The sequence below is a fragment of the Typopeltis vanoorti genome, chromosome 2, assembly GCF_054136105.1.
Source record: "Typopeltis vanoorti isolate ZY-2024b chromosome 2, IOZ_Tvanoo_1.0, whole genome shotgun sequence".
In the NCBI taxonomy this organism is placed as follows: Eukaryota; Metazoa; Arthropoda; class Arachnida; order Uropygi; family Thelyphonidae; genus Typopeltis; species Typopeltis vanoorti.
This window is the reverse complement of record NC_143550.1, coordinates 167418389-167431675: the sequence shown is the minus strand read 5'-3', so window position 1 is coordinate 167431675 and position 13287 is coordinate 167418389. Positions and strand designations below refer to the sequence as shown.

Below are 13287 nucleotides of genomic sequence, written 5' to 3'. Positions count from 1 at the left end.
CTTAACAACTATTGATGACACATGTTGAAAGTTTATTTTTCACTTGGTTAGAGTATAATAAATTTAGTTTAATCCTTTATCCAAGTGTGAGCAAACAAAGTTTGTGCCTGAAAGTATCTTCAGGACTGGGGTAAGGTGGTACAACACCAGGGCAGCTCGTTGCAAAGGTGGAGCAAGTACCAACACTCCTATCTCAGTATCTCCCATAATGCAAAACACATCTCCTTGCAGATATGTCTAATGTTATGCATTAAGGGAAGGGCCACTACCCAGACTAGTTTCGACCTTTATTGAGGTCTCTTCAGTTAGAGCCAGACCCAAGTGGAGATACCCGGCAGAAGCAGTAGCAGGTCATCTCTACCTATAGGAGTTGCCAAATGGTGTGCCACCCTTATTTAATAAGTTACTCTGGATTTAGAGAAAGATGTTGAAAGTTTATTTGTTGTACCACCTTACCCCAGTCCTGAAGATACTTTCAGGCGCAAACTTTGTTTGCTCACACTTGGATAAAGGATTAAACTAAATTTATTATACTCTAACCAAGTGAAAAATAAACTTTCAACATCTTTCTCTAAATCCAGAGTAACTTATTAAATAAGGGTGGCACACCATTTGGCAACTCCTATAGGTAAAGATGACCTGCTAATGCTTCTACCGGGTATCTCCACTTGGGCCTGGCTCCCACTGAAGAGACCTCAATAAAAGTCGAAAGTAGTCTGGGTAGTTGCCCTTCCCTTAATGCATAACATTAGACATATCTGCAAGGAGATGTGTTTTGCATTATGGGAGATACTGAGATAGGAGTGTTGGTAGCTTGCTCCGCCTTTGCAACGAGTTGCCTTGGTGTTGTACCACCTTACCCCAGTCCTGAATATACTTTCAGGTGCAAACTTTGTTTGCACACACTTGGATAAAGGATTAAACTAAATTTATTATACTCTAACCAAGTGAAAAATAAACTTTCAAAATCTTTCTCTAAATCCAGAGTAACTTATTAAATAAGGGTGGCACACCATTTGGCAACTCCTATAGGTAGAGATGACCTGCTAATGCTTCTGCCGGGTATCTCCACTTGTCTCCACTTGGGCCTGGCTCCCACTGAAGAGACCTCAATAAAGATCGAAACTAGTCTGAGTAGTGGCCCTTCCCTTAATGCATAAAATGCATAATATTAGACATACCTGCAAGGAGATGTGTTTTGCATTATGGGAGATACTGAGATAGGAGTGTTGGTAGCTTGCTCCACCTTTGCAACGAGTTGTCCTGGTGTTGTACCACCTTACTCCAGTCCTGAAGATACTTTCAGGTGCAAACTTTGTTTGCTCACACTTGGATAAAGGATTAAACTAAATTTATTATATTGATGACACACACAAACTGCCCCATAATTAGACACTTCTAGTCTGCTACTGCCCTTATGCAGTGGCACTATCTTACCTTCCTTTCATTCCCTGGGCACCTTTCCCATAGCCAGACTTTCTTTGAAAAGCCAGGTCAAAGGAGAAGTCAGTTCTTTAGCACATTCTCTGAAAACTCATGACAAAAAAACTTTACTCCTCCAGGATAAAATACTCCAATAAAGTGTTCATTGAACAATTCCACTATGTCCCCTGCATCATTCACCCTATTCCCATTTTTATCCCACAATATCATTCTTCCACAATCATTTCTCCTCCTACTGGCCACATAGCTAAAAATTCCCTAGAATTTTCTTTGGATCTTAGGGCCAATCTCTTCTCATATTCCAGTTTCACCTTCATTACCATACTAGTCACTCTCCTGGCCTGTGTCTTATACTCGTCATGCATCTTCTCTTCACCTGTCTCCTTATATCTCTTCCATAGCCTCTTTTTTCACATGCAGTTTCTGTTTAATATTGTTTGTCATCCACTTTACACCAAATTGTGTCCTCTTCTTCACTTGTGGAATACAGCTTACTATTGCTGCTAACAAATATTCCTTCACAATTTCCCAAGCACTAATGATATCCTGGCCTTCCAATTCCTTCCTCCATGAAACTTTTCCAAGTTGATATTTATGATTATTATAATCACCTGCCTTATGATTTCACATACATTCCTGTCTCTTTGATACCCCTGCATGTGTATTCATCTTCAAAGTCAAAACCACATGGTCACTCTCTCCAACTGGTGGGAGAGATGTCATCTCAGTTAGCTCTTCTGATGCTATGACCAAATCAAAATTCTTGAACCTCTTGTTCCCTCTATTACATGTTACTTAAGACATTTGTCCCTCAAGAATTCTAGTAATTCCATTATTCCCTTATTGCTACATGCATTTTCCTCTTCCCATATACTGCTGTAGTTAAAATCTCCCATAAGAGTAGTAGGTGCTAAATACTTTTGAATATTTGATAACTTACTCCGTAAATGTAATATAATGAGTGCTGTCCACCATTCAGTTATACCATTAGCTATTTGAGGAAGTAATGGGAAGCTAAGGACACTCAAATTTCTTAATATTATATAACTGCAACCTCTAGTGTTAAAAATACAGTTAGGAAATCATATTATTACAGTGATATAGTTTACAGTATATATAAATGTTCCTCACAGTCTAGAGAAGATTCAAACCCAGGTCTTTCCAGCCAAAGGGTATCGGTACTTTTAGTCATAAACTAAAATGACTTTTTTTTTCTAGGCTTTTTTTTTCTTTCCAGATGTTCTAGAGTTAATCCATCATTGTAAGTGACGATTTGCTTTTCAAACTCGCAACTCAGCAAAACTGAACTTCTCACACACATTATTATACAGGCATCTCCATGGAATATGAAGACTCATTGAAGGTAATGCACATTAACCATTATTCATAGTAACAGTACAGTATCTATTGTACTTCTTGAATTCATTCACAAATACGTCACTCATGACTAACTCTGACCCATTCACCACTTTTTGAGCAACAAAATCTGATCCTTATGCCTTGCTAACCATAATCTTCCACTAGGGATGAAATGAGCCTTGTTTTCTTTCTTCTTACCAGATATGGAAAATTCTTCTTCATCTATCTTATACATGACTGAAAGGATCTATACTTTGCATTATAGGATACTAAGGCAATTAATGTAAAGTCATTAGTTTCTATACAAGTAGCCCAGTTATGAAGATACTTCACATGCAAACTTTGTGTGCTTATACTTGGATTAAGGATTAAACATATTTCTTGGCAAGTTTAATTTAATTTATAACCAAGTGAAAAAAAACTTTCTATCACTTCCCCTACTTCCATATGCTCTTTCTGTCAGTGTCACCATAGTGAAAATCTTATTTCTATAAAGGGAAAGGAGTTTGCAGTGTAATTGAACAGAGCAGCCGCCTATCACTAGATTTATGTGCTAGACAAGTATGGATGTCTTCACCTAGTTCAATCATTAGGCTTAGTTAATCCATTAATTCCCACCTTTTCCTCATCAGTGGCACTTAATTTGGTTCTTTTAAAGTTATCCTCACTCCATATGATTATCCCATTTTTTTTATATATAGCAAGCAACTTCATATTTTCCCTTGAGATTCTGGTCACTCACATCAGTATCATTTACATACTCTCATTTTTCTGATTCAACACACATTTTTCTCCCCCACCACCGCCATGCAATACTCTATCTATAATGCAATGCACATATCCTTACAGACATAATACTATGCATTATGGGAAGGATCACTACCCAGACCAGTTACATTTTGTGATACTAAGACAGTTGATCTGAAGTCATTAGCCTCTATTTACAAGTAGCCCAATCGTGAAGTGACTTCATGTATAAATTTTGTTTGCTTACACTTGGTTAAAAGATGAAACCAAGAGTATAACTTCTTGATGAAAAGCCAAACGGCTATTTTTTTCTGGCAAGGTTGATATAAGTTAAGGGGATAAAAATCCCTTATTTTTTTTTTTTTTTTTTTTTTTTTTTCCAGCCAGTAAGCGAAACTAAGATCGAAAACTACGATCTGACGTTTCATGCCGACGAACTGTCAGCGTATCCAAGCGTAAGTGACCACTTGGTAGTGCCACACCATGGCAACTCGTTGCAAAGGTGGAGCAAGATCCCTCACTGTTCTTGATATTTTCTCATAATGTAAAACACACAGCTCTTAAGAGATGTAGTACTGTTTTACATTATGAGGAGAGGTCACTACCCAGACCGGTTTCAACCTTTTTTGAGGTCTCATCAGTGAGTAGCTAGACCTAGAATATCAGAGTTTAAGTGAAGAAAACTTACATACTTTTGCTATACGATTGCCCGAAAGGTGTGTCACTATATTATATTATAACATAGTATAACTAAGATGCTACCAAGTGGTCACTTACGCTTGGATACGCTGACAGTTCGTCGGCATGAAACGTCAGATCGTAGTTTTCGATCTTAGTTTCGCTTACTGGCTGAAAAACAATAAGGGATTTTTATCCCCTTAACTTATATCAACCTTGCCAGAAAAAAATAGCCGTTTGGCTTTTCATCTTAGTTATACTATGTTATAATATAATATAGTGACACACCTTTCGGGCAATCGTATAGCAAAAGTATGTAAGTTTTCTTCACTTAAACTCTGATATTCTAGGTCTAGCTACTCACTGATGAGACCTCAAAAAAGGTTGAAACCGGTCTGGGTAGTGACCTCTCCTCATAATGTAAAACAGTACTACATCTCTTAAGAGCTGTGTGTTTTACATTATGAGAAAATATCAAGAACAGTGAGGGATCTTGCTCCACCTTTGCAACGAGTTGCCGTGGTGTGGCACTACCAAGTGGTCACTTACGCTTGGATACGCTGACAGTTCGTCGGCATGAAACGTCAGATCGTAGTTTTCGATCTTAGTTTCGCTTACTGGCTGAAAAACAATAAGGGATTTTTATCCCCTTAACTTAAAGTATAACTTCTCGTCATTTTTAATTTATAGTAGAACCAAGTGGTAAAACTTTCAACATCTATTAAAAAAAATTGCAGACGTATTGAAAGTGGCCCAAGCTCTACAGAATGCTGATAACTGAAACAGACCGATGATGTAATTTTAAACAAATTTTTGTCCATTGTCTTATCTTCCTGTCTCATACCTAATTACATAAAATTGTGAGGAACTCAACTTGCTTCCAGATTCCATTCATTTGAACTGTCCTTATTCTTCAGATCATTTTGCAGTCTGTCTTGGTTTAGCATGTGCCTTTAAAATGCTTAGCTTGAGGCAAAATGCTTGCATCTACATATTTAAGCTATTGAATTATTTATTTCATTTGTATTCCACATCGCTGGTTTTCCAGAAACAACCTTCAACATTAATGTTTGTTATTGGCAAGGTTGAAGGGTGGAAGTGGCATGCAGAAGTTATTAAAAGTCACAATGGTTATGATTTGTTCCTTGATTTGGTTGTAGGCCAACTCTTTCTCTCTTCCCTTACTTCCTCTTGTTCTGCCCTGACAGAAAGATATCTGATGCATTGTATCATGAAATGAACATCTTGTGCAATAAGGTATGTATTACACAATAAACTTTAAAATATAATAAATAAAGGAACTAGCTTTATATTTTATTCAACATTAATGTTAATAGGCATTTGTTAATTACATGAGGATTGCCAGTTCAAGTAGATGAAAAATAAATTCTTGATGCTTTCCTCTTTGTTTTTTTTATTAGCATCATTTTAATTACTAGTACCTTGTGTTATTGGCAGGAACATAGATTTCCTAAGCTTTCTGAATAAACAAAGAGAGAGGAAGAGGGATAGAAAGAGAAAATACTATAGAGTCTTGTGTGTGTATACATATATGCAGTCAGTCTTTGACTTGTGACAGAGTTCTTTTCTGTTGATCCTGTCATAAGGTGGAAATCTCTCTCTATATGAACCATAAGGATATGTTAACAATTAACATGCCTGAATGCTAAAGTCTGTAGGTCTGTTTCATTTCATTTTTATTTACTTTTACTCTTTGTTTATCTGAAATAGTGCAATATACAAATTATAACAAAAAATTTCAGTATATGTTACTGTCTTCTTCTTTAGCCTCTTCCTATTCACTGGATATAGGCACCCCCCTCCCTTACCTTTCTAGTTCTGTCTGTCTTTGGCCAATGTCCACCATCTTTTATCAAACCTTTGTAGATTAACCATCCATCTTGTTCTTTGGCAACCTCTTGGTATCCACTCAGTGCTTGATTTTGTCCACCTTTTGTCTAGCATTCTACTAATATGGCCAGCCCATCTCCTTGAAAACAACATGCTTTACAACACTTCACAGTATCTTCTTCTACAGTGATCTCTCTCTCTCTCTCTCTCTCTCTAATTCTAGTGTTTCTTATTCAATTCCTTTTTATTATGTAGAGCATTCTTTTCTCCGAGGCTCTTTTTCGAGCTACTCACAGTGTGTCTTCCTGTTTTTTAGTTGTTGCCCATGTTTCACTTTCATAGGTAAACACTGGAATAATGCATATATTTAAAGAGCTTTCTTTTTTAGACATATTGGTAAATCTTCCAACAGATGATCTTTATACACCAAAGTGCTTTGTTTTCTTGTGTGAGTCTTCTATTTATTTATTTATTTATTTATCTTGTTTTTCCTTAGAACTAATTTCCCAAGTTGAATATAGTCTTCCACAATTTCAATATGATTATCTGTTAATATTAGTTTGATCTGAATTTGTTATCAGTTTGGTTTTAGTTAGATTCTTTAAACCTTTTTTTCTGCTTTCTTTATCAAGGTCACTTAGTATTTCATGAGCATCTTTATTTTTTGCTAAAAGAACAAGATCACTTGCAAAATGTAGCTGATTCAGATTTTTTCCATTGATGCTAATTCTAGTTTTCCCATGAGACATTCTTAAAGAATTCTTCTAATGTAGCAGAAAACAATTTGGTGGATATAGGATCTTCTTGCCTCCCCCCCCCCCCCTCTCAATACCAAATTCCTTTTCCTGATGCTCGAGCTTTATACTGGCTGGTGAGTTTTGATACACAATTTTTAATAATCTGATATATTTTGTTGGGATGGCTTGTTATTTTAAACTGTTTATTATTTCTGACTTTTTCAAAATCTACAAACATTAAATATACTGAAAGATTATATTCATTTTCTTTTTCTGTTACTTGGTTTATAGTGTGGATATGATCTATTGTAGAGAATCTTGCATAATCTTCCTGTAAAATCTTGTGATCCTATTTAATATCACTGGGTCACGGTAAGAAGGTGCACTGTCTGTATAGTGTTGTTATTAGTGCTGCAGAAAGATCAGTCATTTTTTCATGTTTTATTATTATTATTATTATTCGTGACACCTCCAAGGAGTCCGAAGACTCATCGCGGGAGGACACCTATTGTACAACTCTCTGTCTCCACCATACCGATCCTCTATTACCAATCATCTACATCAGCGCCATCTACTGCCCACCACCACAACAGCTAGCATTTTTTTATCTGTAAATTGCATGCGTTCTGAAGGGCTGATTTGTCTGTATGTGGGATGAAAAACCCGAGTTTCCGGGAGGAAAAACCCTGCTACCTCCATATGAGATTGGCTAACTCACCTTCAATTGAAAAAGTCCATGTAAAGATTCCTCCTGTCATGATGAGAATCGAACTCAGGCCTTTTCCAATCGAATAGCACAACGTACCATCGTTCTTCCAGTTGCACTAGGGAGGCATTAGTTAATAATAATTGTTAACTCGTTGTAGTTTTTGTCTTATATAGTTGTGTGATTGACTGAGCTATTTAGAGTTTGTAAGTAACCGCATATTTTTTTATTTAAATATGATATTATCAGTATGTCACCAGTGTGTGGTAGAACAATAGCAACAAAGATGTCATTGTTGGGTACTTTGAACTTATGTGATTGTACAGTGCAGTGCATGTGAGATGTATTCATCATGAAAATTAACGGATTTATGGAAGGAGAGTGAAACTGATGAACGAGTGCATATTAAGTGTTTCAACAATGAATGCCAGTTAGGTGGTGAGAAAGAACAAATATTATTATTATCCTAAGACTCCATGCAGGGGGCGCTTAAGGGTCAAAGCTGTATAACTGAGAGGAGACCTCCACATAGCCTTTAAAGGAATGCGGAGAACCGACCAAAGATTCTGACCTAATGTCCAATCCTCACCTTCTCGTGGTGCACCCTGTTGGGTATCTACTTGGATACTGAACGAACGAGGATGGGCTGGCAATTTGGGATTTAGCCGACCAAATTGTATTCTTATTGGTTAAACCAAAATAAAAAAAAAATTAAAAAATGATGGTACAAAATGACAAAATTTCATGCTGGCTGGGGCGTCACCCAGTTAAACAAGGCCCCCGTTGTTTTCGCCAGGGAACCAGGGCGAACAGCGAAAAGTCAGCTACTGGAACAAATCTGAAAACAAACCCCAACTCAACATCACCAGAGTTAAAGATCGGTACTATCGATGTAAGAAGCCTGAATGGCAAAGAAATGGAGCTAGCTGAGGAATTAGATAAGTACCAGATCGACATAATAGGGGTGACTGAAACAAAAAAGACCAAAACTGGTGAGATCTTTCTGAGCAATAAATACAAAATGTTATATTCAGGCAATGACAATCAGGGAAAAGAAGGAGTAGCCATAGTATTCAACATAAATTCGAGGCTAATCTTCTTGAATGGCACTCAGTCTCAAGTAGAGTAATGTGGGCAAATATGAGAATGGGGAACTGGACAATGAGACTTATTTGTGCCTATGGTCCCACAGAAGGTTCCTAAGGTAGAAGTGGAGGAATTCTTTGAGGCTTTAGAAAAAGCAACTGACACAATGAAAAAGGAAAAGTTGGTCTTTGTTGGGGATCTAAATAGCAGAGTAGGAAATGATTGTGAGACATACAAAAATATTTGGGGAAAATTTGGAGAAAAGAGCAAAGCTAATAATAATGGCAAATATCTGTTGGATTTCTGCTCAGGACATGGACTGGTTATTACTAACACCATGTTCCAACATAAAAATGTGCACAAATTCACATGGAGAGAAGAGGCAAGGAATAAAAAAAGTCTAATTGACTATGTTATTGTTAATAGTGATGTTTTCTCCCTGGTGCAGGACACCAGAGTGTACAGAGGATTTGAAATTGGAAGTGATCACTATTTAGTCTTGAGCAGGATAAAATTGAATTTCATATTGAAAAGAATGACATGTAAGAAAGTTTTAAAGCGAATAAAAGTTGAGCAGCTCTCAGATGTGAACTGTAGACTAAAATACACAAAGATTATTGAAGGAAAAATGAAAGAGTTTGAGAACAGGAATCAAACCTTGGAGATTCAGTGGCAAACTCTGAAGAAAACATTGATTGATTCAGCCAGAGAGGCATGTGGTGAGGTTGTCTGCAAGGATAAAAAAATCAGAACTCCCTGGTGGACACAGGAAGTTAAAGAGGCAGTGAAGGAAAAGAAGAAAGCATATCAAACATTTCTGTCAAATAAGTCAGCTTGTGCTCTTAGAGAATATAGAGACAAATGCAAGAATGCTAAACGCTGTGTAAAACTATCTAAGCAAAAGTCATGGGAGAATTCTGGCAAGAATATAGAAAATAAATATCAAGAAGGTGGCAAAATATTCTGGAGGTTGTTGAAGAAGCTTAGGAATGGAGGAAAGAGTGCTGTAAAAGGAGTTAGAGATGATAAAGGTGACATGAAAACGGGAGAAAAAGATATCCTTGAAGTATGGAGTAATTACTTTGAAAAACTGCTAAATGAAACAAGCAGTGATGATAGCACAGTGGTAAAAAACACTGACCAGGCATGCAGTCAGGAATACATATCCATACTTGAAGTAGAAAAAGCCATCAAAGGCTTGAAATGTGAAAAGGCAGCAGGAGTAGATGATATTCGACCAGAAATGCTGAAGTATGGTGGTCTGAGAGTCTTACAGTGGCTGCACTGCATAGTTCAGAAAGCCTGGACAGAGGGACGAATTCCCGATGATTGGAGTAGAGCTCTCATAGTACCAATATATAAAAAGGGAAATAAAGCTGAATGTGAGAATTACAGAGGAATTTCCCTACTGAGTGTTCCTGGCAAGATCTATGTAAGTATACTTGAGAAACGGTTGAGAAGAATTGTGGAAGAAAAGCTTGGTGAAGAACAAGCTGGATTCAGGTCAAATAGAGGCTGTCAGGATCAGACTTCACTTTACGACAAATAGTTGAGAAAGCATGGGAATATAACAAAGATATGTATTTAAGTTTTGTCGATCTGGAAAAGGCATATTACAAGGTGCCAAGAGAGAAGCTATTCAATACGCTGCAGTTATATGGTGTCAATGGGGCATTATATCAAGCAATACTTAGTCTTTATTTGAGTTGTAAGTCAGCAGTTAGAATTGAAGGAAGTACAGGAAGATAGTTTAATGTTCAATCTGGTGTGAGACAAGGATGTACATTATCCCCTCTGTTATTCATTATCTATATGGATTACATTATGAAGGAAAGTGATATTAAACATGATATCAAAATTGGAGATGTTAATGTCAGCTCTTTGCTTTATAAGGATGATGTTATACTTCTAAATAAATCCGCTACACGTCTGCAAGATTCCCTGACTAAATTGAATAGTATAATAAATATAGTATGAAGGTCAGCAATAAAAAGACAAAGACAATGAAAATAGGCAGAATCATTGAAAATGTCAACTGTGTTGTGAATGGAGAACCTGTGGAACAAGTAAAACATTTCAGTTACTTAGGCACGATTTTTAGTGAAAATGGTAAATTAAATATAGAAATAGACAACAGAATCAGCCAAGCTGGTATTTTGGGAAGTCAGTTGAATAAATTCATATGGAATAAGAGAGAAATTAGTCGGAACACTAAATTAGCTGTATACAAGACAGTGTTCAAACCAGTTTTAACTTATGGATCTGAGAGCTGGGTCAGAAGTAAAACACTTGACCAAAGACTAGAGACCGCAGATATGAGAGTCCTGAGAAAGATTATAGGTGTGAACAAATGGCATCAATGGCAATATCATATTAAAAATGAGGATATTAGGAAAGAACTTGACATTGTCAGCATCTAGGAATGCGTTAGCAGAGCTAATCTCAGGTGGTAAGGTCACTTAAATAAAATGGGCGAGGAAAGATTAGCAAAACAAGTGTTCTCTGCCAGGTTGGCAGCAAAACGACCCAGAGGAAGACCAAGATATAGGTGGATTGATGCAGTACAAAGTGCCTTAGACGATAGAAATATAAGATCTGATAATGTTGGAGTCTTGACAAGTAACAGACTGATTTGGAGGTAAATTGTATAGAGGAAGTTAGTAATGATGTAATTTTTTCATATAGTACTATCATATCCTGTACACCCCTTGAGGGTACATGGCAGGAATTTGATGATGATGATGATGACGACGACTCAATGGAGGCACAAACTATTAAACAGGTCCATTTTGTCATACACACAGCTTATCTTACCATTCCTTCTTCCCTTATTCTGTTTAGGAATTTAATTAATTGTAATTAAAATGGTTTAGAGCTGTATTTGTATAGTTCTGAATTTATTCCATCTTCTCCTGTAGCTTTTCAATTTTTACGTTTTCCAATATTTTCTTTAGATCATTTAACTGTATTGGTTCTTCATTTCGATTTGATTATTATTGTTTAGAAGCTGGGTGTAGTGATTGGTCCATTCTTTTGCGGAGGGGGTCTTCTAATTGTAGATTATCCTTTGTTTCTTGAGTGATATTTTTAATGATTTTATAGCTCTTTAGTTGAGGTCCATTTATGTCATGCTCTAGTCTTGATATAAATTTTTCCTAGTCTTGTCTTCTGCTTTTCCTGGTTTCTCTTCTTGTTATTGTTCTGATTCTTTTATATTCTATTTCATTTCCTATGGTTCTGTCATTTAACCATTTAAGGCACATTTCTTTTTTCTTTCTTATTAAAGATTCTATTTCTGGGTTCCAGGTTCTGAGTCCTTTCCTTTTTCTTTGCAATTTTGTTCCTATGGCTTCATATGCTGCTTGTTTTACTATTTGTTTAATATTTTGCCATTCATTTTCTATATCTGTATCTTCATTTATTTTCTTTGTATGATTTGTAAGTCTTCTTTAATATAGTTCTATGATACTATCTTGCTGTAACAGTTCAATTAATTTGCTCCCACTTTTGTTTTTGTCTTCTTGTATTGTTTCTATTTCTCTGGTTTGGGATCTCAATAGTACTGATTAATAAATATTGCATTTATTAATCTGAGTCAATATTGCATCCTCTGTATACCCTGCAATTTCTTACCATCTTCTTTAGTTTTTCACCCACTATTATGCAGTCAATGATGCTTTTATATCCACTGGCTTTCCATGTATATTTATGTATATCTTTATGTTTAAAGAAGCTGTTGGTGATTTTCAAACTATCATAGGCCACAAATTCCCTGAGTTCTCTTCCATTGTTATTTATGGTGTTTTCTCCTTGATTACCTATTAAATCTTCAAATGTATTTGATCCAATTCTAGCATTGAAATCACCTGCAATGATTAGGCTGTGGATGGTTAGTAACCAGCCCAGCTGATAAATTCTTATACTCACAAATTTCATCTAGGACACAAAGAACATTTTTCAGTTTTTTTTATTTGAATATAAGTTAGGTGATCTCATATGGAGTTGATAGAGTTCCCTTTCCCCACTGAAACTTGAGTTTTTCATTCTGCAAAACAGGCAAACTGTCCAGAAAAACATACATAATTTACAGACAAGATTAATTGCCCTATCATAATCAAGTTTCTAAGAAGACAAATTACTTGACCTTGACACAAGCTATTGACCCTAATACACACAGACAAAAAAAAAAAAAAAAAAGATAGGATGTGTGTGTGTGTGTGTGTGTGTGTGTGTGTGTGTGTGTGTGTGTGTGTGTGTGTGTGTGTGTGTGTGTGTGTGTGTGTAAAATTAGATTTACATCATTCTAACATTTGCATTTTTATTATTTAGTTGCCAGAGGTAGAATCTACTGGAACAAAGAAAGAGAGAAAGCGTTTCCATTTAAAAAAGAGTAAGAAGAGTAGCAAAAGTATTTCTAACCTTCAACAGCAACCACAGTGTGTCACATGCAGAGGTGGTTTGAAAGGTGGCACACAGCAGAATGTTGAGATTGTGGTTTCCAAGGAGTCTGGTGTAAGCAGCAGTATTGAAAATCTCTTAGAAGCTACAGAAAATGCAACACAGTTGAGGAATGTAAGTTTCTCATAACATCAGATAGACCTTTAAATTCAAAAAGGTAGTCTCTGAATTACTGAATATATATACTTTTTTTCTTCTTGAATATTATGCTTTGTATGGTAT

At 36.2% G+C, this 13287-nt stretch overlaps 1 protein-coding gene across 5 annotated transcripts in view; it reads left to right on the top strand.

Moving 5' to 3' along the window:
• The window catches only part of LOC150109624 (oxysterol-binding protein-related protein 6-like), a 695026-nt gene that overhangs the window by 371420 nt on the left and 310319 nt on the right, over positions 1 to 13287 (top strand). For all 5 annotated transcript variants that reach the window (XM_090409290.1, XM_090409281.1, XM_090409257.1 and 2 more), the window contains one exon: positions 12937 to 13179. In XM_090409290.1, the coding sequence (XP_090265416.1) occupies positions 12937 to 13179 (243 nt within the window). The remainder of the gene's footprint in view (positions 1 to 12936; positions 13180 to 13287) is intronic.